The following is a 25,348-nucleotide window of genomic DNA, read 5'->3' on the forward strand; positions in this document are numbered from 1 at the left end:
GGGCTGAAGTAGCTAGCTAGATCTGTTTATAGCATTGCATTCTGGAATCAGGAAAGAAACAAGACAATGGCTTTCATTCAGTATGATTGAAACCAACTGATTTTATCTTTAACTACTGAATGACAAATCAAAATTTTCTAGCCAAACACCCCCTTTTCTGAAGGGTAATCTTAATTGGAACAGAACCTCCTGATTTGTTGTCAATGCCCTGATTGGGGTAGAAGGAAGCCCCAGTTGTTAGTAGAAGGTTGATAGAAACTTTGCCCCAAATCACCTAATTTTAGTACCAGGCAGGATGACTTAGCGGTGGAGAGTTCCGGAGTCAGATTCTAGGTTTGAATCCTCGTATTTCATATTGACTCTATGACCTTGAGAAACTCATTAACCTTTTGATGTTCAGTTTTCTCATCTATAAAACGGGGTTGTTTTGATAAGTAAATGAAACAATCTTTATTTAAAAAAAAAATTTTGGTACCAGGGATTGAACCCAGGGATGTTGAACCACTGAGCCACATCCACAGCCCTTTTTATTTTTATTTTGAGACAGGGTCTTGCTAAGTTGCTGAGGCTGGCCTTGAATTTGGTAATCCTCCTGCCTTAACCACCTGAGCTGCTGGAATTATAGGTGTGTGCCACTGCACCCAGCCAAATGAAATGAAATAAGTTTTAGATGATGGATATCATAGTGACTAGAATGGTGTAAGAGTTCAAAAAATGACAGCACTCTGATTTTATTGTTGAATATATTATCTGTATATTATCAGTTTGAGTGCCTGAAGAGAAAAGAATTGTGGGAGGCATGGAGCAGTGATAGAAAAGTGTTTCCTGATGAGTTTTAACATAAGGGGCATGTTGATACTGACTTAATAAAAGGCTCTTAGCTCCTCTCCCCTTTTTAAGAGATAGAAGGGGGAACCCTCACTATGTTGCCCAGCCTGGCCTCGATTTCTTGGGCTCAAGTGATCCTCCTGCCCTAGCCTCCCACACTTCAAGGATTGACTGTATGCATGTACCACCACACCTGACTGGGATCTTAGCCCTTTGTCTACCTCTTTTCTTATTTATAAGGTATTAGTGTATGTTGAATATCAAGAAATGAATTACATTTTAGATGTGACAGGTAAGCTCTACTGTATAGAGCTATTAATTCCTGAATTTTACCTTAATTTGGTGAATAAAAGTGATATTTATATTTTTTGACTGCAGATACATCTCTGAAGAACAGTGATAACCAGATGGCAAAAAAATTTAAACATTTCAAATAGCAGTCCTGATTTTTGAATGACCTAAAGTCACTAAAGTATAATTTTTAACTCAATCCTTTGAATCATTTTATGCCTTGAATTGGTACAAAATAAAATGTACCTAATGATAGGACTCGTGTGTAGTGTCACATCCCATGTGATATCTGCAAGGAATGAAAAATGTAATCGTATTTACTGGAGGAAAATTTGCTGCATCACTGCAGGAACAAGAAAGTGATCCTTGTTCCCTGTGCTCATGTGATGCTAAATTCACTAAATTCTGACATTTTTATGCTTCTTTCTGTTAGGCCATTACCATCCCCTTCATTTAAAGCAAAAGGGTCAACATGTATAATTCCAGAAAGGGGAATTGGTATTTAGCTTTATGTCAACACTGAGGATGAGTGGGGGTGGTTATTTTATTTCCTTTTCCCCTGTTGGATTTTCCTTAGTCCCTCTCTGCTTCCCTCCCTTGTGTAAACACATACACATATACACACACTGCATACCTACACCATGAAGCTAGACTGTGGCATGACGTGATCTCAGAGTCCAGCCTGAACAAAAGGTTGCCCCGTAAGTGCCTCCGTGCTCTGCAAGGCCTCAAATTAGTTTAGATATTCCTATTGTATTCATTTCATAATGTTATTGGATACTATAACCCCAAACTTTTGGGCTCTTCATATATAACAAAACACTACACTTTTTCTTAAAAAAAAAAAAAAAAAAAAATCAGAGCAGAAACGATCCTGTGAATATGATTGAAGTTCTACCCTTTAAGTTTAAAAGTTTTTAAAATATTACATAGTTTCATACCTTTTTAAAAGAGAATTTACCAACCTTGATTTAACTCTTTCATTATTCAGGGTGATCCTGAATCATGTTGTTATATGTTGTTATCCTTTTTCCCCCAGTTTAGAAAATATATCTTATTTCTTAATAATATTTAGCATGCCATTAATCTACTGGGGGGGGTCTTAGTATATGTGCACTTTATGGTTTAAAATAACTTTAGTTTGCCCTTCATTATTTTTGCCACTAAATAAATGTTTTTGATAAAGTATTTTAGGTTGAACAAAGGATTCATAGTGTAGGCATTTATTTTTGGCCTTCATTGAAAAGTGTTAGAATTGAAAGGGTTGTTTTTTGTTTGTTTGTTGTTTTTAGGATTATAAACCATAACTTATATTTCAATTTTTAAAATTTGTAAATTTGTTCTAATTAGTTATACAGGACAGCAGAATGCATTTATGTATTTTGATAAATCATACACAGAGTATAATTTCTCATTTTTATGATTGTACATATTGTAAGATCACATCGGTCATGCAGTCATAAATGTACATGAGGTCATAATGTCTGTTTCACAAAAGGATTGTTAAAGATCTCATCTAGCATTTTGTTTTGTAATTTGTTGAAATTGAAATCCGATGAGTTAAATGTCTTGCTTAAAATGTTTTCTTCTTTCATTTTAAACAAAGGGTTATTATTGCTGAAATACATTTGAATGTTTTATATTCTTTGCCATTAGTATTTTTAGATTATTATACAATCCAGTGACCAGTTCATACAGCTTGTAGAAGTCTTGTACTTAAATAAACATGGATTGAAGCAATGTGCTTATCTCTAGTCCCTACCAAAACCTCTATATAAATATGACAATAAAGAATAGAAAAGGAAAAAAAATCTGAAAAATAAAGAGAACAGAAAGGAGAGAGTAGCAAAATATTGGAAGCTAGAAAACAGGTGAACAAAAAGTAAAGGACTTACTTAGCAGGAGAAGAAAGTTGCATTGTAAACTGGGAAGAGAGGAAGCCCCAAAACAAGGTAGTCCATACCTGAGGACCCCAAAAAGTTCATAAATAAGAAACAGCAGGATTCTTACATAGAGAACAGTGGAACTGGAGCAGGAAGACTGATGGGAAATCCTTATAAGAGCTAGTGAATGTCCCCAAATGCTAGGTCTGGGTTTGGTGGTTTTCTTTCTGTAGCGATTGAGCCAGAAGGACTCTGGCCTTGGAGATATATGGCTTTTATTATGCCTCTCAGTGAGAAAATTGGAGGAGTCCTCTGTGGGAAAGTGACCAGCCCAGAGAAAAGACCAGTGGGTTTTGGGGGTGATCCTCCAGCAAAATATCACAGCCAGGCTACCCTGGCAATGTCATGAGGTGAAAAGATCAACACATTTTGTCCTTATTCTGCATTCCTCTATATGAACATTCTGCCACATCAAGTGCAATTCTAGTGTTCAGAGTGACACTTTTTTTTTTTATATATAAAGCAGGCTATCTAAATGCAAGCACACTACTTCTGATGCTCAACAGCAGTCCATTTCAAATCTATAGGAAAAACCATCTGTGTTGGAGTCATTATGAACTCTTAGGCTGCGTTTTTATCCTTTTCAATTTCAGTTTCCTACTCTGTAAAAGGGAAGATGTGTATATAATGCCTTAGGATAATGTCTGGTACAGTAAGTGCCCAATACATTGGAGTTATTATTATTTATCATCATCTCCATCATCATTCTCAGTTGTAGTTAATATTTTGGACAAATTGATTAGGGCAAAAGAAACCATCCTTCAATAATTTTTTATTTTATAAGCATTCATTCATTCCCAGAAATAAACTGAGTGCAGGTATTGCTAATAAATTAGACTTTCTTTTAGGTGCATGGGATTGCACAAAACCCTTGAGACAATCAGATTCTGTGGTCACCATAGCAACAGCCCACCCGATCTTTCATTTTTTGAACCTCTTAACACAGCATTCTAAAGCACAGTTATTAGTGGTTATTTGTATCCATAATCTTTTTCAACATGAGAAAAACTGTTGGGTGTTTGTTTTTCATAGATATTCCATTAACTTAGTGGCCTTTTGTTGTCATGTGGCTGCAAAAAAAAGACAGCTGCTCTGTCTTCATCGCCTGGAAGAACTGATGGCTCCATTTAGGTTGGGAGCAGAAATGGGAGCTTTCAGCCCTAAACTCTTTTCAGGTTGCCACTGGTAGTTAAGTGATGGAAACAGTGTTCTTGGCCACTGTTGGGGAGCCATAGATACCAGGCTGAGGCAATGGCTTAAGCAGCAGCTTTTGTTGCTCATTTCGTTTATTTCCCAGCTTTAGATGGGGGAATGTTCTACACAAGTACTTAGTTCCTCCTGAGCTCTTCCGGAAGCACAGGTCTGAACCGTGAGCAGTGCTTGGCAGCTTCTCCTTTGAATGGTTCATTTTATTTTCTGTTGGCATTCACATTCCTTGTTGTCTACTCTAAACAGAGGCTGGTGGGCACTGAGCTGCCGCATGCCTTCAGATATAAACTCTGTCGTATTGTAATTGCCTTCCAAGCTGTGGAAGCTAGCCTAAGGGCAGAACAACTAATTTCTCACTAGATCACACACTCCCTTCTCTTTCCTGGACCTTTCAGTACCATAAGGAACATCGAAAACCCTGCTACCAGTCATCAACCTGACTGACACACCCCTACTCTGGTTGGCTTTGAGCCTTCATAATTGTAAAAAGCCTCTCTGTTCTCCCCTTAATTTTACCTTCCAGCTCCTCATTTGAGGCAGTCTCAAGAAGAATGAGGGAGCAAGGGACTCTTCATCCTCTTATTGACTCTTTTCTTCCTACTTTGCTTTGTATCTATTAGCAGTCAGTTATTTGCCATATATATGTACCTAGCACTCAGTAATTCACCTACCATATGGATGGAAATAGTTCTGAGAACTCACATTTAACTCCATGGCCTATGAATGTGGCTGCCATCAACTGCTTTGTCCAGTGTTTCTGAAATCATCACGTGCCAGGTGTTGTGCTTAGCAGTCTACATGCTCTATCTCCTTAGTCTTCATATCAGTCCAGAGTTATACCATACAAAGCAGGTACAGTTTTATTCTCATTTTATAGAATAGGATCCAGAGTCAGTTTCCTGAGGTTATAATGTAGGAACAAGTTCCATTAATGTCAACTTTTATTTCTTAACTAATTCTGTTACCAAAAACAGTTGGTCCCTAGCATGGCACCTTTAAGAGGGGCATAGTGGGAGGTCCTTAGGTCATGGGGAACATCCTCAAAAGGGATTAGGGGACTGGTGGTGTCATAGCTCCATGGTAGTGTGCATGTGGAGTATGTGGAAACCCCTGGGCCGAATCCCCACCAGCACAGTGAAATGGAAAAAATAAAAGTTGGGTAGAGGGATCGTGGGATCCAGGCTTAACTCTGCCTCTCTCTGCTTCCTGGTTCCATATGTGAGCAGTTTGTTCCACCACAGGTTCACACCATGATGTGATGCCATCACCAAACCAATAAGGCCACCCCATCTTGGACTTGAACCTCTAGAGCTGTAACCAAAATACACCTCCCTTACTTCATAAGCAGCCTGTGTCAGCTATTTCACTGCAGTGAGGAGAAAGCTGGCTAATACACCTAACCTTAGAAAGGGCACAGATCCAGACATAATGCCACAGAGCACTTAATCAAATAGACTATTTTAATAATATGTGTGAATATTTCTACCCTGCTTAGTTCTAAAAAGGATCAAAAGCTGTCAAAATGTTTGCCTGATTTTCATAGTAACCCAGTGATTAAGGGTTACTGTGAATGACAAAACCGATTGTCAGGATAAATGACTTAGCCAAATCAATAGGTGAGTCAGGGCCAGGTTCTGATTAAACAGCAGCACTGCATCAGGGATGTCCTTGTGGCAGTGCTTGTTGCTTTCCACTGAAAAGGTGGAGTCAGTCCTCCCTCGTGTCTGAGCCAGCAGTCATTTCGTTGCTTCTGTCCCTGACCTTGTGCCCCTGGAGAAGACACATTACTGTGGTTTGGCTCAGCTCTCTCTCAGTCAGGCACTTGAATGCAAAGGCAAAAGCACATGTACCTTAAAGTACTCAAGGGTAAAAACTTGCATGAAAATGGCAGGTACCAACTTTCCTCCTCTGGAAAGTGAGAGGAAGAGAGTCCTGCCTTATTTTAGATATAGCACCCCTTCACAAATAAGTAAATAAGTAAGAGAAACTTTGGATTTATGTTTCTACTTAGCTGATTTTTAAAAATGTTGTACCAGAGTTTTGAGACAATCAAAGTTGTATAAATTAAAAATTACCTATGATTTTTGCAAAATAACCTGTTAAAGCTTGTAGATACTCAAAAAAAAACTTGTTTTATTAATAATGCAAATCCAGCTTCATAGCCAGCAAAGAGCTCATTTATTCATTTAGTGCCCAGCATAAATGATCTCTTGATTCGGTAGGTTGACAAATGATTGAAAGTAGAAGAGTAGGTTTGCCCTCATCAAATGCTTCATTTGGTTGTAAGAAGTAATTCCATGTAGGTACACAAGTAGAACTGTTCTTTCTCTGGTTTAATGTTCAGCATTTCTTTGATGTTATTTGATGTTTCAAAAAAGAAAAAGACAAATAATAAAAAAGTTCTCCTACTTTTTTGTCTGAAATTAATGAGGGAAAATTTATACCTGTTTGTTGAGTTATTTTCAGTGTAGCAGTCTTGTAACATGGACAGCTTCATACTGCCATGCTTGAAATTCCACTTAACATGCATTTGCAAAGGACAAGCCCCACCCCTTCCTGCTCAGTGTAATTGTCCACCATGTGAACTAATGATGTTTAGGAAGCAAGAGAAGCAAAGGTATTTTCATAGCTTATTTCTCCCTCCTCTCCCACAGAGCATGGCCACAGTCTGACACATGATCAATGAGCCCTGCCCTTTTTAGGATGCAGAAGATGCCTCCCTGTGTCTGTGCCTCACAATGGCAAACAATAGACACTTCTGCAATGATATTTTGCCTCCCTGGTGTTCGAATTTCTTCAGTTAAACCTGTCTGGAATCTATTTAACTATTACCCACCAAAGCCTTTTCTTCTTCTTCTTCTTCTACTTCTTCTTTTTTTTTTCTTAATAATATAAAAGGGGTAGGGGTGGAGGATTGGAACCAGGGTGGAAAGACTGTATTTTTGCCAAGGAGCTCTCTCTTCTTTCCCTATGACTCATACTTAGAAAAGCAGAGGGACTTTGGAAAGCTGCCTATAGTCACATTGAGGCAACTCTCCTGGCACTTACAGACATTGTTTTAATCTTCTCAGGCAATAAAAGCTGTTTTTCAAATTGTTCATTCCCTTTTTCTGGGACAACCTAAGAGCTTTTGTTTTGCTGAAGCATGGTGTTTTATGGAAAATTTGCCAGCCAGAACAGATGAACTCAGACCTTTTGTATTTGGCTTATTACTAAAGAAATAGCTTGCTGTATTCAATTTGTAGCCATTCTTTCTTATGATTGTTAAAGTACTAAAAGAAATTGTCTCTAGCCCTTAACCTTCCTATGACATGAAGCTCACTTTTGGTCAGTCTCTTTTTAAAATAATAGTTTGGGTTTGGTTAGTTAGAGGAGTTGTCCAATAAATGCAGTAGTCATCCTGGGTTTTTTTTAGCATTGGGCAACACGAGAAAGAAAATGAGAGTGTGGGAGGGCATAGGTCACTGTGTTAGCCAACTTTCAGTTACTATAACAAATACCTGAGGTAATCCACTTAAGAAAAAAATTTATTCTTGCTCACTGTTTTTAGAGCTTCCAGTCCTTAATCAGGTGGAGCCATTGCTTTTTGAGACCCTGTCTCAAAATAAAAAATAAAAGAACTGGGGTGTACCTCAGAGCACTCCTGGGCTCAATCCCCAGTACCTCAAAAAAAAAACAAAAAAATGTACTTGAGAGACCTTGAGTTTAACTTTTTTGATTGTATCATAGCATCTTGAAATTTTAGATGCCTGCTTGCAGGCTCTGCTATCCCCATAATAATCTCTGTTGGCTTCCCAAAGTAGGTAGCATGATATTCACAAGGTAGGGGAGTGGAAGTTATTGGCATGGAGTAGAATCAGATGCACAATGAATGATAGCTTATTTGTCTTCAGGTTGTTATTCACTCATTTGTATTGCTGCTATTTTGCTGGTTTAATAGAAACTTGTTAATGGATGGTATTTAAATGAGTGAATATAAGGTTATTATTCTTTAGAATCATTAAATTTAAGTGCTAGAAGGAAATTCAGGGGTCTGGTGTAGTCTAGTATTCAGGTACATTTTTTTGGCCTGTATAGTATGTTTTCATACACAGTATAACTTGGCCACTTTGTGTGATTGAAATACAAGCAGCTTTGTACCTATAACCTTATAGATCCATGTATTTATTTTAACTGGCCAGCCCCTGTAGACATTTGAGTTTGTGTTCTAAATAATCCTACCTCTTCATTTTACAGTTGTAGGAACTGAAATCCTAAAGGATCAAGTGATTTTCCAAAGTTAAACAGTAGTTCAGGGCAATTCCAGAATTGTTTCATGGCCTGAATATTTTTCCCCTGGTTTCTGCTTCTAAATTTAGAAGAGATGTTGCTTACTTTTCATGATGAGACTGCAGATGTGCTTTTTAAAGCTATCCTACAAATGGAAGAATTGAGAGATAATGGTAAAACAGTAAGAGGAAAAAGTCTAACATATAGGTCCTCTTGCTAACTGTTTTTGTCTTGGGTAAATTACTTCATCTCTCTGGACATCTCTCTTCATTCATCTATGAATGAAAGAATTAGGCTAAACAATTTCATGTGACCTAGTGTAGGACATGGTAAATATAAGCTCCCAATATATAGTTCAGTGAACAGTGGTTACTGAAGGTCCCTACAAGCATTAAGGTCGCGACTCTAATTCTATTTAAACAGTTTTCTCTTCCTTTCCCAATTTATTTGGCCTCGATTACTTACCTTCAGGGTCTCCTCCATTGTTGAAGAATCTAAAGATGTTCTGCTTGAGACCTGGCTAGGGGAATGCTTTGATCCCAAGTACTCCGCCTCTGTCCTCATCTAATTAGTTCCACTCTACTCTCAGCTTGTGTGTTCTCTGAACTTAGGGCATAGCAGAGTCCATGTGTTTTTTGTTGTTGTTTTTGGGTTTCTTGTTTATTTTTTGTATCATGGAAAAGAGACAATAGAAGGAAGAAGTAAGGAATAGGTGGCTTTCCACAATGACCACATCTTTGTCCACTTCCTCTGCCATCATCTTTGATCTCCTGTATTGTACAGAACAGGCATTTCCTCCTGGTTTTAGCTCCATAGTCAGGATAATACTTCAAAACTGGAAGTGGATCACCATTTCAAATATAAATAATACTCACGAATTTTAACATACATTATTGACATTTATAAATCTTAGTGTTGCCAAATTATCAAGCACTTACAGATGTAGGACACAAAATGATAGGAAACATGTCCCCTGCCTTTTAAGAGCTTAAAGGCTTAATACGGAATCAGTAGCATTACAGAAATAGAAACTAGCTCTGAACTTGTGGGTTGTATAACTGGAAGTAAGTCCAATGTCCAATCTTACTTTTGCTATAAACAATTTGTAGTGATTCGACTTTTTCATGTATTAGAAAATCAGAATGTTTAGAACATTGAGATGCTTTTTATTAAAAAAAAAAAAAAACTGATTCTTAAGAAATCCAGATTAGTGCTGAGCCTCTCTTCCCTCAGAAACACCTCTAAAGAAATCCATAATCTCCACACAAACACACATAAATCTGCTGAAAGTGGCTTGCTTCTCTCCTTTTATACTGGTGTGCTTCATCTCCTGGGCCAGGCTCTTTTCCTACTCATTTCTTTTGTGGCAGACCTAATCCTCACAACTTCACTCGGCCTAGAATACTCCAGAAATACTGCATTTTATTTCTATTCTATTCCTTTGTTTTCCTTCTTTTTCCTTTCTCACTTCCCCTTCCTCAGAATTACTCAGATGTACTAGTGATTAATGAATATGTTATCTTCCTGTCTTAGTCATGATATTATTCATGATTTTGCAGATGGTCTTCTGGAGCATCTAAGAGAAGACATCAGGAATTGTCTATATCTTTTTGAAACTAGTTTATTCATGGCTCATAGGTTTCCTACTCAAAACCAAAAATATTTTCCTTATCTCTGCCTAAACCAAGCTAGTTCCCACAACTTTATATACTTTTGTAAACAGGATTTGTTCCAAGATCCAGTTTTTCTCAACTTCCTGATGTTCCTAGCCAAAGGCCCTTTCCTGTTAGCCTAGCCTTTCCTTGTGGGACTGCTTCCTAGCAAGGAAGCTAAATGTGAGCCAGTGTGTCTGCAGCTTTAGAGTGACCAGAGAAGTCCCACCAGTGGCTTCCGGGTGCAGTTTCACTAACTGTCAGTTGGTGGCTACAAAGACAGCCATTTCTGCTTTTAGGACCATCACAAGGAAGGCACTTATGTAATCTGTAAATACTTCTTTCTTCTCCCATTCTCCCCACATGTACTCGTCCCAGTTTGTCCACATAAATTGGCTTTTGGAGACTGATAAAGTAATGTTCCAGGTCTCAGGCAAAGAACAACCAACTTCATTCTGACTGATTCCTTCATAAACCATGGAAGTGAGAAAGAGCAACTGAGACAGACTGAGGGTCCATCTATAATGTTTTCTGCATCAGAAAAGGAGATATCTTTTTAGATTGGAGTTAGACCAACAGGGATAGAATATGAAACACTGTGCTTAGCACAGGGTGGCTACTTGGTAAATGCACAATTTATGAATAAGGTATATATCTCCTGGATTAAGAAAGATAGATCTGACAAAACAGCAGGCATATCAGAGAGAATGATTTGACCATGTATGTCCCATTTGTGTTGAGTTCTCTTCCATGAGAGGACATGGGAACTAGGAGTATTTCTCCTGGAGTAGTTTCTACTGTGGCATAGTACACTAATATGTTTCCAGGTGAGATGCCAATGGCCTCATTTTTAAGTCCCGGGCCTGGCAAATTCAGACTCTAACAAGTCCCTCTGTTATTATCTTCATTTGAAAAAATGTGTTATTATGCTGCATTCATTTAGCACTTCACATTTGCAGAATGTTATGCCTGTGTTATTCTCTACTTAAAATCCACTTACTTATCACCCTTTTTAGAATGGCAGGCAGGGATACCAGAAGGTCTAAGGACTGTATATAGAACTCAAAACTACTTGAAAACCAGGTTTTAATTTTTTTCAGATTCTTTTTTGGAAATTGGCAGAATATATATTATAAATCTACCAACAGAATTTTTAGGATGCTGGAATTATTCTCATGTCTTGATTGTAATGGTGGCCATACATGTATTTGCTAAAACATATAGATCTATAGACTGAAAAGTATGAATATTGTGTGTACATTGTATCTCTGTAAATCTGACTTTAAAAATGAAAAATATTAGAAATTTCAAAAACAGTTGTATTTACATTGTGAGGTAGATAGTAAATTCATTGAAAACATTCAAGGCCAGACTGACCTTTGGTGGATGGGGGTGGGAAATAGTCCTGGCATTTGGTACATTTATTTAGTATAGATTCAATAAATGTTGAAAATCAAATTTCAGTTAACTGAAATTCCTCTTTAGGAATCTGGAGCCAAGTGTGGTGGTATATGCCTATAATCCCAACAACTCGGGAAGCTGAGGCACTAGGATCACAAGTTCAAGACCAGCCTCAGCAGCTTAGTGAGACCCTGTCTCAAAATAAAAAATAAAAAGGACTGGGGATGTAACTCAATGGTAAAGCACTTCTGGGTTCAATAACCAGTACTGAGGAAAAAGAGAGAGAGAATCAGGAATTTAAAGCAGCAAAAAGATTTTCATCTATAATGCTGATTGGTAGTTGGAGCCTACTAATAATTGTTAACTTCTGAAACTAACAATTCTGAAACCAGAATTTCCAACAGAATGAAAAAAAAAAAAGTAAGTCATTATCTTTTTAATTATCTTTTTAGAAGGAGAAAGTGTGTAGCACTTGAATTAGATTCTGGTTTAGTCTTGCTGTTTGGTTCAAGGAAGCACTCAACCCTTTTGACAGTTGTAAACTTGCTTCATTGATATGATTCCCAGTCCTCACTACAGGCTTTAGAGCCAGCTGCTTCTCTTCTTGGCAATCTTGCTTTTCTCCTACCCTGACCGCCTCTCCTTTCTCCATGTTCACCCAGCTCAGTGGCTGAGGTTCCCATCTGGAAAGCCTGTTGCCACAGGATACAGAATTCACTAGGGAAGAAGGAAAGCCGCATGTGTGTGGCTAAGCTTGGTGGCTCTCATAATCAGATAAACAGTGTGGAAAGCTTGCTCACTCATGTGGAAGAGGCGATGTTTTGCAGCTAAGTGGTAAAGCTGCTGGGCTCTAGGCTCTGTCTGGCATTTGTACATGAGGCCTGCTCAGCCTGGAGCATTTTTATTTGTGATCCTAAATGAGCATTGCCACTTTTGCATTCAACTGTAATAAAATCTTCGTTTGAATCCCATGGAAAAACAGGTATATCTTACTTTTTTAAAAACTGTAAATGGTGAATTTAATTCCAAATAGGAAATCCCATGTGACATTCACACCCTGTAAGGTCCTTTTTATAATATTACAGCAAGTTTCTAGTATTTTTTCTTTTCACTCTTTAGATCATCTAGGGGGGCAGTTGGTGGGGATCAAACCCAGGGCCTCACACATGCTAGGCAAGTGCTCTACCACTGAGCTACAACCCCTCTTTTCATTCTGGATCTCTTATATGACCTCTCTTCCCTTCTAAGAAACCTCTAAGGTATCCAAGACTTCCACTCCCGTGGCCATTTTGCAGCCAATGATTCTGCACTCCTGCCTTCCTGGTGGCATTAAACTTAAATAAGCAGAATGCAGGCCAGTGCCCTGAACAGCTCTGTGTGTGGCCTGATTTGGAAAGAGATGAAGCTTCTCAGTTCCTGTCATTGGGTTGGCCATGATTTGGCCTCCTAGGCAAGCCGTGGCTTCACCTGGAAACCCCACTTCACTCTGGGGAGAAATCTCTTCTTTTATAGATACCAGTTTTTAGAAGCAGAGCTAGAGCTGGGCAGTGCACTTCTTCATCTATCTTCCTTGTGCCCTACCTTCCTCCAAGAAATACACAGGTCCTTAAAGTTGTTGTAAGTTTACTCACATTTTATAAGCTGGAAACTCAGAGTGGCTCTTCCCTTCATGAACACCCATCATTGGGGTTATTTGGATTGCGTTTGTTTATCTTTTCCACACTCACAATTTGCCTGTCTTGGCAGCCTGCTGTCCTAGGCAATAATAAAGCTTCTGTCGAGGTGAGCAAACAGCTGATGGAATGGGGCACAGAGGGGACTCCTACAGTGGCCGTCTGTAATCTGCTAGGCTGGTGGTCGGAGCAGGCGAGAACAAAAGCCAGTCTGTTTGTAGGCAAATTGGAAACTCAATGTGTTGTGTTCTTCTCTCTTTGCCTTTCTCCTGGCTGAAAGGAAGAGTGCTCAGCCAGCAGTCCAGAGATTCACCCAGCCCAAGTCCCCATCCAGTTTTACCTGCTTCTTGCAGAACTGAGAGTTAGAAAAGGGCCCCCATTTATCTATGTGAACTGCTTATGAAGTTATTGGCCAAACAATTTTTCTCATACTCAGCATCCAAAATTCAACCCTTACTTGACCCAGTGTTTTTACTAGTTTATGTTCCACAAAGCTACTCACATAAATTGCCCACTGATTTCTCTTTTTAACACTGCTGGGGAGTTAGAAAAGAGTTCACTTGCTGCCTGACTGGGAAATGCACAAATTTCAGTTTGGGTAGCATGTTTCATAATCTATGTTTGTTCACTCTTATTCCTAATTTGAAGTGGATTTGTTTTTGTGGTAGTGGGGATGAAACCCACCACCTGGCACATGCTAGGCAAATGCTAGACCACTGAGCTGCATCCCCAGCCACACTCATTCCTAATTTTTTTTTTTTTTTTTTTTTTTTTTTTGTGGTGCTGGGGATTGAACCCAGGGCCTTGTGCATGCAAGGCAAGCACTCTACCAATTGAGCTATATCCCTAGCCCCTCATTCCTGATTTGATGTACTGTATGCAGTTGTTTAAAAATGTCTAGACATTTGCTGTCATATGGATTGTTAAGTCTTAGAAAGCAGAGGTCATATAGGTAGCCATGCCTGAACTGTCCTGACAAGCCTCTCCAAGGGCTGCTGTACACAGATGATTATGTGAGATGTGTGAGGCCTTGAGTAACTTTTCTTTTAGACTTCTAAGAATAATGTGTGAGAAGGAAAGACTTTTGAGAAGAAAATTATTTTCTGTTCTTCCATGTGTTGAAGTTTGCCTTAGAAAATTAGCAAATGGCTTTAAATAAATTTTAATTTGAGCTTTAAAGGACTGAAGCTAGAGATTCACACTGTCAGTCTTCGTTATAAGTCTAAAAATGATCTGCTGATCATGAATAAGAGGTGTTTGGTTGGATATAGTCATGGAAATGGATTAAAGTTCAGGAACAAAAAATTTTTGTCACTGAGATGTCCTAAATCAGGAAGTTAAGTTGAAAATGAGGATTAGGTCTAAAATAACTGTGGGTAATCACAGGAGGTAATTGACATTTTTTATTTTGTTCTGTTTTAAAATGAAAAATGGACTAAATCTAATAACCACTATAATAAAAATCCTTTAGCATCTAGCTGTCTCCTTGGTCTTTAGTACTTTACTCACACTTTGTATTATTGTTAAATATGTGTATATGGTTTTTTGGTTTTGTTTTGTTTTGGTATTGGGGATTGAGCCTTGGGGCACTCTACCACTGAACTATGCCACCAGCCTTATTTATTTATTTATTTATTTGTTTGTTTGTTTATTTATTTATTTATTTATTTATTTATTGAGAGACAGGGTCTTGCTAAGTTGCTGAAGTTCTCACAAAATTTCTGAGGGTAGCCTTGAACTTGTGATCTTCCTGCCTTGGCCTCCTTTGTTGTTAGGATACCTGGCATGTGTATATTCTTTTTGTAATTAGGCTATTCTTTATATGTACCATAGATGTTACAAAATGATCAGTACAAATAGCATTTAATACCAATGTTGTTTGAAACTCCTTTTTTATTTGCTGACAATCTATGGACCAAGACTTGTCAGGCACTAAGGAATCACATGGAGCAAGTCAGTCACTGCCTGAATTACCAAGGGAGTTTACAGCTAGTGAGGAAGTATCAGTATCATTGGGGCCATCCACCTGATACTTCACTTGACACTTTTTGTAAAAATAAAAGTTGGCTGTGGTAGAACCTTTGCCTAGCATGCACAAGGCCTAGGGTTTAATCCCTAGAACCACAAAAATGTAAAAGAAAATAAGTAAAAGTAACTACATTGACCAATACACTTGTTTGTTTTTGTGGTGCTAGGGATTGAACCCGGGGGTGCTCTACCACTTAGCTACACCCAGTTCTTTTATTTTTTTATTCTGAGACAGGGTCTCACTAAGTTGCCCAGGGATCCTCAAACTTTCAATCCTTGGCCTCAGCCTCAGCCTCTTGAGTTGCTAGAATTAAAAGCATGTGCCATCATGCCCAACTAGCCAGTATACTTTACACTCTCAAACTTTTAAAAAAATTTTTTTGTAGTTGTAGATGGACAGATGCCTTTATTTTAGTTGTTTATTTTTATGTAGTGCTAAGGATTGAACCCAGTGCCTCACATGTATTAGGCAAGCGCTTAACCCCCAACCCCACTCTCAAATTTTAAGAGTAACAAGGAGAGGAAATCAAGCAGCTCAGCTATTGATTTGAAAATGTAAGAGAAAACATGAAATACTGAAAGATGTATTTTGTGGTTCTATGCAGAAGATCTCATTAGATCTTATATCTAGGGCACCTATACAATGCTTTTTTCTGGCCTGGGAACTCTTAATCATGAACTTAATTTGACATATTTTTATCTTTCTGATTTTAAGAGAGCTAATTATAAAAAGAAATATTAGAATGAAAGAGACATTTTTCAGCCAAATCTCAGATATTAAAAAACAAATAGGAAAACTAGGGAAGACTAGATGATCATAATTCTATAACATATCTTAAGATCTTATTTTTTGCCAAACCTCTCACCAGAGAGCTAATAAATAGACTAAATTAAATACTATTTCTCACTTTCTCTCCTTTTCTCAGCTTTTACTTTGGCACTTATTCAGAAGAAAACTATCCCAGTGGCAGATGGCAGGAAAGAGCGTGTGGCAGATTGAATAATCAGCCTCCTAAAAATGCTAGTATTAGCCTGTGTGCTCAGCTCTTGAATATACCACAAAGTACTTTAGCTCCAAGGGTTCTTTTTTTGTGTGTGTGGTTTTTTTTCTTTCTTTTTTCGGTCAGTACTGGGAATTGAACCTAGGGCCTCTCACATGCTAGGTCTTTTTCTCTTTTTCTTCTTTTTAAAAAAGATTTTGAGCCAGTCATGATGACTGACACCATAATTCTAGCTACTTGAGAGTCTGAGGCAAAAGGATCACAAGTTCAAGGGCAAACTGGGCAAGTTAGTAAGACCCTGTTTCAATACAATAAAATTTTAAAAAGGCTGAGGATAAAGTTCAGTGGTAGAGTGCCCCTAGGTTCAGTCCAAATACCAGAAAAGAGTTTTAATTTTTGTGCCCAGAGATTGGTCTGCTTCCTGAGTGGTTAAAAGCACGTGTGGGAACTTCAGCTGGCATGATATGAGGTAGGAAGATCATCCTAATCAAAACAGATTAACAAAAAGAGTGAGTACAAAGCCCTCACATTCCTGGCTCTGCTCCAGCTTGATGTTTTGTCATAGACCCTGAGGAACAAGAAGCAGCTTCCACCCAGGTGTTAGCAATGTGTGTGGACTGAGGCAAGAGCTGCATTCACAGTTCCTTTGTGTACTTGCTCTTTCTGTATATACCTCATCTTACTGTTTAGGACTGTGCACACCTCATCTTGAGCTGTTTAGAACTTGTAGAACCAGTAGGGAGCTGGGGGAAACAAGAAGAAATGAACCAAAGTTCTGGAATGGATGTGAAGAAGATGGGTTGTGGATCATGGAGGACATGAATGTGCAAATTTGCTCATCCTTCTTCTCCTCTTTCTCCTCCAGCTTCTCCTCTTCCTCCTCCTCCTTCCTCTTCCTCTTCTCTAAAGTTCTATTTTTCTTTTATTGTGCTCATCTGCTTTAAAACTTCTAAAGTATCAACTTCAGTTTTACAGCTCCCTTGTATTTACATACTGCCATGGTTAAGAGTATGTCCTCCAAATAATTTCTTAAAAATATTATATTAAAATGTTGAAGCAAGGGGTTGCTAAATAAGGAATGAACTTTTTTTGGTAAATTCTTATTTATTATGTTGCCTTCTTTTTCCTGCTTCAGACTTATAATTAATGAGGTTTAACCTCAAGTTTTTATCATCTGTTGACTTTTATAACTTATGGTCACATTGAGTACACTGAGTAAATATCTAAGAGAAGACCTGTTAATGAAAGATGTGTTTTGATATTGACATTTAAGAAATGACACCAGTTTTCTCTCTTCTTGGACTTTATTTAGATTTCGACATAGTCCCAACTGCTGGTACCTAAGAGACTGGACTATCCACACATGGATTAGACAGTGTCTAAAATATGGTGCAGAAGACAAAGCCTTGTATACCCTCTTAAATAAGGTGAGCAGTTTCCTGGCATGTCCTGAGTTTAGAGGATGTGGTATTTGTACGCATTACAGTATTGGCAAGGGATAGTACCAAAAATAACTTTTATAAATTATCTTACCTCAGATACCTTTTCAAAATGGGGCTGGGCATAAACTAATCAACAAATTACAAATAAAATTTTTACAACTGCTACTTTTTCAAGCATGTGACTCAAGAAAGGACAGGTAAAGGTGAAAGGTAGTCCAGTCAGAAGAACTCTACACTGGTGGTCATTTAATTCTTGACCCCTAAGCCTGGAATTGCTTGCCTGATAAAAACGACCAGTTTTGCTGGAGTGTGACCTCGAGGGTATTCAAACTATCTTATATAATTTTTAAAGACTCTATTCCTAGATATTTCATCCTATGTCTTTGCGATTCTTTGACTACTCCCCTCAAGCCTGAGAGCCCCCTACGATGAGGATCTTTCTCAATGTTTCATTCCAACTGAGAGCTGAATCTTCATTACCTTCATGGTATGAAAGAAAGCATAAAGCAAGCAGGAGTTGAGAGTGTTATTGTTGTGGGTCTCAAGCTAAACACCATTTTGTCATAAAAATACTTTTAAGAATATTTTTATGAAAATGTATTATTGCTGTAGTGTCAACTGGACCTTAAAAGTTACAACTCAAACAGAATACTGATTTTGGTTTGGGGTCCCCTCTGTGCAGAAGAGTTTTCATCCCCATGAATTGGGCCCAAGTCATTGTAACATACATTATACATGGTACACAATTTGTGTGAGAGACATTGGATTGATATGGTAGTGGATACAAAAATGAGCAATATCCTATCCTTGCCCTCAGGAAGCTAACAATTTAGTAAGGCAGATAAGTAACTGCACTGAGAAGCCTAATGTCAGGCAAATGTTAGTGCTACCAGGAAAACAGTGAAAAGGGAATTAAGATGAGAGAAACTGGCTGGAAGAAAAGAATTAGAAGGTATGTGAAGTACCTGGAATATGAGGTTATAAATGATATACGGGGGGCACTGAGTAAAGGAGGGGATGAGAAACTAAGCTAGGTCCCTCAATAAGGGTGATCAAGGTGCTGACCTTGAAGCTCAAGTGGAGGAAAGGGAAGTCCCTAGGGAAAGGAATGGATTAAATCTTTTCCGTTTAGAGTATAACACTAATTACAGTTTAAAAAAAAAAAAAGATTTCAACAAAATTAACAAAGGGTCTAGAAAACTAGAAAAGCAGAACAAGTCTGTCTCACTTCTGCTCCTTGAATGATAGATTCCCCCAGGCTAAGAATGAGACAACCCAGCCTCTAACCCCCCCAGGTTCTATCAGTTGCCCAGAACTTCAAGCAAAAATTTTCTCCTTCTAAGTCTTAGTTTTTTCAACTCAATTTGAGTGAGTTGTACTAAATCAGTGATTTCCTATTCTACCTTCCAGTTAGTGTCATCAAAGAATCTTTAAAAAGTATAGGTGCTTATCTCTGCCTCGAGGAGTCTAATTTAATGGATCTTAATGGGGCCTACGTATTGATGTGGTTTTTTTTTAAATGGTTTCTGTTGTTTTTTTTTTTAATAAATTTTTTAGATCAGTTTTAGATTCACAGCAAACTAAGTGGAAAGTACAGAAATTTTCCTTATGTCTCCTGTCCCCATGCATACATAGCCTCCCACATAATTAACATTCTGCCCCAGAGCCGTACATCTATTAGAATTGGTAAACTTACATTCACAAACACATCATTATCACACAAAGTCCATAGCTTACATTAGGGTTCATTCTTGATAGTATACATTTTATGGGTGTAGACAAAATGTTTAATGATATCGTATCCACCATTATAGCATTGTACTGTATAATTTGCCCCAAAAAATTTACTGTGCTCTGCCTCTTCATCCCTCATAAATATTTTTAAGTTTCCAGTTGATTTTAAGTTATAATGAGGGTTGAGAATTACAGACCAATTGATTTATAAGGTCCTTTCCAGCTTTAATGATTTATCATCCTAAGATAGTTTGGTTTTTCCTGTGCCTAGGGATTAGTGCTGATTTGGATAATTGTTTTGAGAAATACAGACCCTGCCTATGAGCTACACCCTTTAAAACAGTGGCTTTTGAACATTTTTCCTTTTAGCACACCTGAGGCGCCCTGTGCATGCTTGCCAGTGACAGCGAGTTAGTTCCTCGGTGAATCACAGGGTTTATTTAAAAGCCTGTGTCATTACCTCCCAAGTGAGTGGGTGTAGTTGGAAAACGTTCCCAGGTGTTTCTGGTAGGGAAGAAGTCAACTTATTGAAACAAATAGGCTACTACAATCTGGATCAGTAGCAGTCAAACTTGAGTGTGCATGAACATCACGTAAGACGCTCACTAAAGCTCCAGGTTTCTGTGTCCAGTTCAAGAAATTCTGTGGGTTTGAGGCTAGTAATCTGTATGGTTTAGGAACTCCTAGAAAATTATGAGGTAGATGCTGAAGGGTCCACATTTATTCATAGAATTTTGTTCTTAAAGTGTCTATCTGAATTCTCAAATACTTAGCTGCTTATAAGCACAATATCCTAAGAATCTGGTTACAAGCAAATATTTGCTGACATTTTTCTTGAGTCTTTAAAAGCCAGGCCAGGGACCAAAATGTGCTGCATAATGTATATTTCTCTTGAGAATCCCTTTTTGCATTGTTATTCATACTTATAAAACAATCACTGAACCAGTTGAGGGGACATTTGATTTTTTTCTTTTTATGTTGTTTTTAGCTATAACAGGGTGTTAGAATTGAGCTTTCTCACATATCAATTGTCTTACATCAGACACCCACTCACAACTTTCTCACCCTGACCAACGGTTTTAATTACCAAACCTCGTGAGTCACAGCTTCAGTTTCACTGTCAGCAGATGCTGTAAAATGATCGTCATGGAGTTTAAAGCTAATGGTGACACGTTTTATCCTGAATAATACATAGGCATTTATTACAGACTGCATTAAAATAGGTATGTTTTTCTTTTTTTCCCTGTATTTCCATTTATATTACAGGTTCAATACGGAATTTTTCCAGATAACTTTACATTCAATTTACTGATGGATTCTTTCATAAAGAAAGAAAATTACAAAGGTAGGAAACCAAACCCAGATTCAGTTATTTATTATAGGGCTTTCAGCTCCCAAAGGGAGGTGTATAAATGCAGGCACTTTCCACTTTGTAATCTCTTAATGACATGTCTTCACTCCTTTAGTCAGAAAAGTTTCATGAAGATTATTATCATTTATGCAAAAAATTTTAGTGTTGTCCCTTTTTTTAATGGTTGGTAGAGTGGGAAATATCTTTTGTAAGTACTGGGGATCGAACCCAGGAGCATCCTACCTCCAAACCACATTTCCAAGCCTTCTTCTTTTTTTTTTTTTTTTTTTAATATTATTTTCGTGACAGGGTCTCATTAAATTGCCCAGGCTAGCCTTGAACTTGCAATTCTCCTGCCTCAGCTTTCCAAGTAGCTGGGATTACTGCCTCACCCAGCTAGGACAGGAAATTTAAAAATATATAATTGACTATAGAGGAAATGTTAATTATACAGGTTAACCTAATTCTACTACCCAAGCTGTTTGAAATGCAGAATTTAAATACAGGGTAAAGTAAATTTGACTTAATATTCATGTGTAACTTTGAATTCTGTAATGAACAGTTGGCAGAACTTAAGATTTTTTTTTAAACAGATTTTTGGCCTTGTGTTCTAAAATATTATTAGTTTGTTTATTTAAAAGAAAGTCTCTTCCAAGTCCTTATTTTGCTAGATATTTTGCTAGACTCACTAGCTAACTTCCTTGTCTGTCTACCTAACTCAGTTTCCCCATTTACAAAAAAAAAAAAAACAAATTCATTCTTGTGTCCTCCTTTAGAACATGACTGTGCAGTCAGCCAGGAGCAGATGCAAATCATGCTCTTTTATCAGTATAAGCAAAATCAATAGAATAACTCAGTCAGTTGAAAACAGTTATTGTACTTGTGATGTGTGCAGACATTATATTTTAAACCAGTATTAACATTCTGTACTTTTAACAACAAATAACTGAGGGAAGGAAGTTATTTGAAACTTGGTTTTCTTAGCTTCTATCTACCAAGGGAAAATAAGAATTGCCGAAGGCCTGCTCTCCTGTGACCAGCATGCACGTGAAAACAAATCTGTTGTGTGTTCCAAACTCAGGGGCTTATAATTTATGAATGAGCACTTTCCTTTCCCTTCTTTCAAGTCTTTTCAAACTGGATCGTACTGTCACCTTTTATACTGATCAGTTTTCTGTTTTCTTTTAAATAACACCTGGGATTTGGAAATTCCTCTGGCATTTGTCTTTTGCTTCACTGAGAAGGTACTAGTGCAGAGAATGGTGCTAACAGCCCAGCCTCTCTTTCCTACTCATCAAGGATGACCTTGAAAATAGATGCACCCCCTTTCTGTGAACTTCATTTGCTTCACAATTTTCAAAGCATTTTCATATTGTATTATCTTGGTATTGTATTATCCACCAAGATAAAATGCTCTTGAAACACTTAGGGCAAATAGCTTTTTTTTTTTTTTTTTTTTTTTTTTTTTTTTTTTTTTTTCAGTACTGGGGATCGAACTCAGGGCCTTGCACTTGCGAGGCAAGCATTCTACCAGCTGAGCTATCTCCCCAGCCCGGCAAATAGCATTTTTATCTTTACAAAGATGATACTGGGAGCCAAGAGAAATGAAGTGTTTTATTGAATGTCCTGGAGTATGTTGGTACAGTAGCACCTGCTTTAGTATTGTATAGTATGTACAATAGAAGCTAAAGGCTTGAGAAAGATCTATTTTAGGGAAGAACTAGGATCTGAATCCACATTTTTTACTTCATTACTTTTTTTTTTGTCTTTTTCTTTTTCTTTTTTTTTTTTTTTTTTTTGGCAGTTCTATCCAGGGTCACTTTGTCATGGTGCTACATCCCCAGTCCTTTTAATTTTTTTAATTTTTTTTTTTTTTTTAATTTTGAGACAAGATCTAACTAATTTGCTGAGCCTCTTACTAAGTTGCCAGTGCTGACCTTCAATTTGGAACCTTCCTGCCTCAGCCTCCCCAGTTGCTGGGATTACAGGCATGCAGCACCACAGCCAACTCTTATCCACTTTTTAAAGAGTATTTATAGTGAGAGATTTGGTGAGGTTACTACAACTTGTTATCCCTTTTATCTTCTTGCCAGATGCTTTATCTGTGGTTTTTGAGATCATGATGCAAGAAGCCTTTGAAGCGCCTTCCACCCAACTTCTCTCCCTGTATATTTTATACCACTGCCTGGAAAAGAAGACAGACTTCAGTGTAAGTGATCTACACTAACGTGATACTGAGACCTTTAGGAAAGAGTAAGTGGCAGTTGCTCAGCTAGAGGAAATCTGGGAAAAGGTATCCAATGTGGCCATGCGCAATCAGGAATGAATGTTTATCTCTGTACCTTCTAGTTATTGATTTGTAACAAAATGGAACTGAATGTTCCTCCACTTGAAAGAATCTCAAAGGAAAGTCCTTATGAACATTCTTTTCTGTTTAGTTTTTGGGGGTATTGTTTTGCAGTGCTGGGGAAAACCCAGGGCCTCTTCTGTGTCAGGCAAGTGATCTGTCACCCCCTAGCCCCTCGTGATTAGTAGGAAACGTGACCTATGTAGAATGACTTCAGACATTCAGAAATGGGTCATTGATAATCATTGAGAGCTGGACATGGACTATCAAAGAAGCAGGTGGGCAGCTACCTTTGACTACAGCCTAGGGTATTAAATGCTGATTACTTGATTTCTGTCAGTATTTTCCTAAAGTTGCCCTAGGCCATTTGTATTCTAGACAGTCAGAATGTCAAGCTTTGGTCTTTGCTCTTAAGTTAGGGTATTTAGTTGTTGTTTGTTATTATCCTAAGAATAAATAAAACAACAGAAATAACAACAATAATGATATTTAAGTAGCATTTACTTTATACCAAGCCATGTGCTTGGTGTTTTAAATGTATTAGTGCCTCTAATCTTCATGATAACTCTATGCAAATAAGAAGACTGGGCCATAGAGATGTTACAGAATAACCAACCAGCTGGTAGGTGATGTAGCCACCTAGTATGAAGCCAGGCAGTTTTGGCTCTACTGTCTGCTCTTAACATCAAAACACTGTTTTGCGTAGGAAGGAAAAAGTGATCTAGTCCAACTCCTATTCTAAAGAATTGATGGTATATCTTATTAAGATGAGTGTCACACAACATGTACAATCAGGAAAAGGAGAAATTGTACCCCCCCTTATGTATTATACATCAGAATGTATAAATGCATTCTACTGTCATGTATAACTAATTAGAACAAATAAAATTTTTTTTAAAAAGATGATTGTCACAGCCTATGACATAGTATATCCCATTCGTTACTAATTTATTAAATATTTATCCAGCACCTTTTCACTCCATACATTACCAAGTACCAATGATACAAAGGTGAGCATACATTTTCTGTTTCCAATCTAGTATTTTAAAATAAAATGAAACAAAGAAACATGAAAGTATAAAATTATGACCATAATGAAGTCTATGAGAGGTCTATCGTGTAGAGAGTTTGCTTTATATTTTAAATTTAAATTGGTTAGGAAGGGTTTTCTTAAGGAGAATTTCTTGAGATAACATGTGAAGGATATGTGGTAATTAATGCTGAAGAGGGAAAAAAACAGTCCAAAAAGAAGAAATAACATGTGCCAACACCCTGTGGCAGAAAGACCATGGTGAGAAGAAAGGGACTGAAGGAGGATGAAGGAGTGGAGGGAGGACACAGTGAGATAAGGTTGGAGAACATAGGCCATGGTAGGCCACTTTGTCTTTATCCTAAAAATAGTGAGGAGCCATTGAAAAGTGCACACCTATAATCTCATAGACTTAGGAGGTTGAGACAGGAGAATCCCAGGTCAAGGCTAGCTGGAAAATTTAGCAAGACCCCATCTTGAAATAAAATAAAAAGGACTGGGGATGTAGCCTAGTAGTAGGAAGACCCTGAGTTCAATCCCTGCTGCAAAAAAAAAACAATTTATTGAATTTAGTGACATGGAGACACTAAATTATTACCTTTGTTTTCATAAAGTTTTGGAGCAAGAACCCAAATTGGAATGGACTGAGAGTGATTTAAAGGTGCAGAACAGAGACAAGAGTATAGGCAACTGTTCCAAGACGTCTAGCTGTAAAGGGGTGAGGGGGAGGGCAGTTGAAAATTTGCTTGGTATTAATGGGAGAGGCAGCAGCATAAAATGGGAAAACCTTGAGGCCAGTAGTAAAATAGCACCTGAATTAATTCATCATATGAACTGAATATCCCTTATTCACAATATTTGAGCCTAGAAATGTTTCACATTTTTTTTACATTTTAGAATATTTGAACATATATAATGAGATATCTTGGGGATGGGTATTTCATGTACCTTTGCTTATAGCCTGAAGGTACATGCTTATAGCCTGAAGGTACAGGCTATAATTTTGAGTAATTTTATACATAAAACAGTTTCATGGCGGTGCATTTTCCACCTGTGGTGTCATATTGACACTCAACATGTTTTGGATTTTGGAGCATTTTGGATTTTCAGATTAGGGATGCTCAACCTGCATCACCATCCCCACCCTGC

The 25,348-nt window shown here is 37.8% G+C and overlaps 1 protein-coding gene across 3 annotated transcripts in view; it reads left to right on the top strand.

The window, feature by feature from the left end:
• Positions 1 to 25,348, top strand: part of Mrps27 (mitochondrial ribosomal protein S27) — an 89,205-nt gene that overhangs the window by 53,046 nt on the left and 10,811 nt on the right. For all 3 annotated transcript variants that reach the window (XM_047556929.1, XM_047556930.1, XM_047556931.1), the window contains 3 exons: positions 17,608 to 17,722; positions 20,738 to 20,816; positions 22,916 to 23,031. In XM_047556929.1, coding sequence (XP_047412885.1) covers positions 17,608 to 17,722; positions 20,738 to 20,816; positions 22,916 to 23,031 — 310 coding nt within the window. The remainder of the gene's footprint in view (positions 1 to 17,607; positions 17,723 to 20,737; positions 20,817 to 22,915; positions 23,032 to 25,348) is intronic.

This window comes from Sciurus carolinensis, chromosome 6 (genome assembly GCF_902686445.1).
Source record: "Sciurus carolinensis chromosome 6, mSciCar1.2, whole genome shotgun sequence".
Taxonomy (NCBI): Eukaryota; Metazoa; Chordata; class Mammalia; order Rodentia; family Sciuridae; genus Sciurus; species Sciurus carolinensis.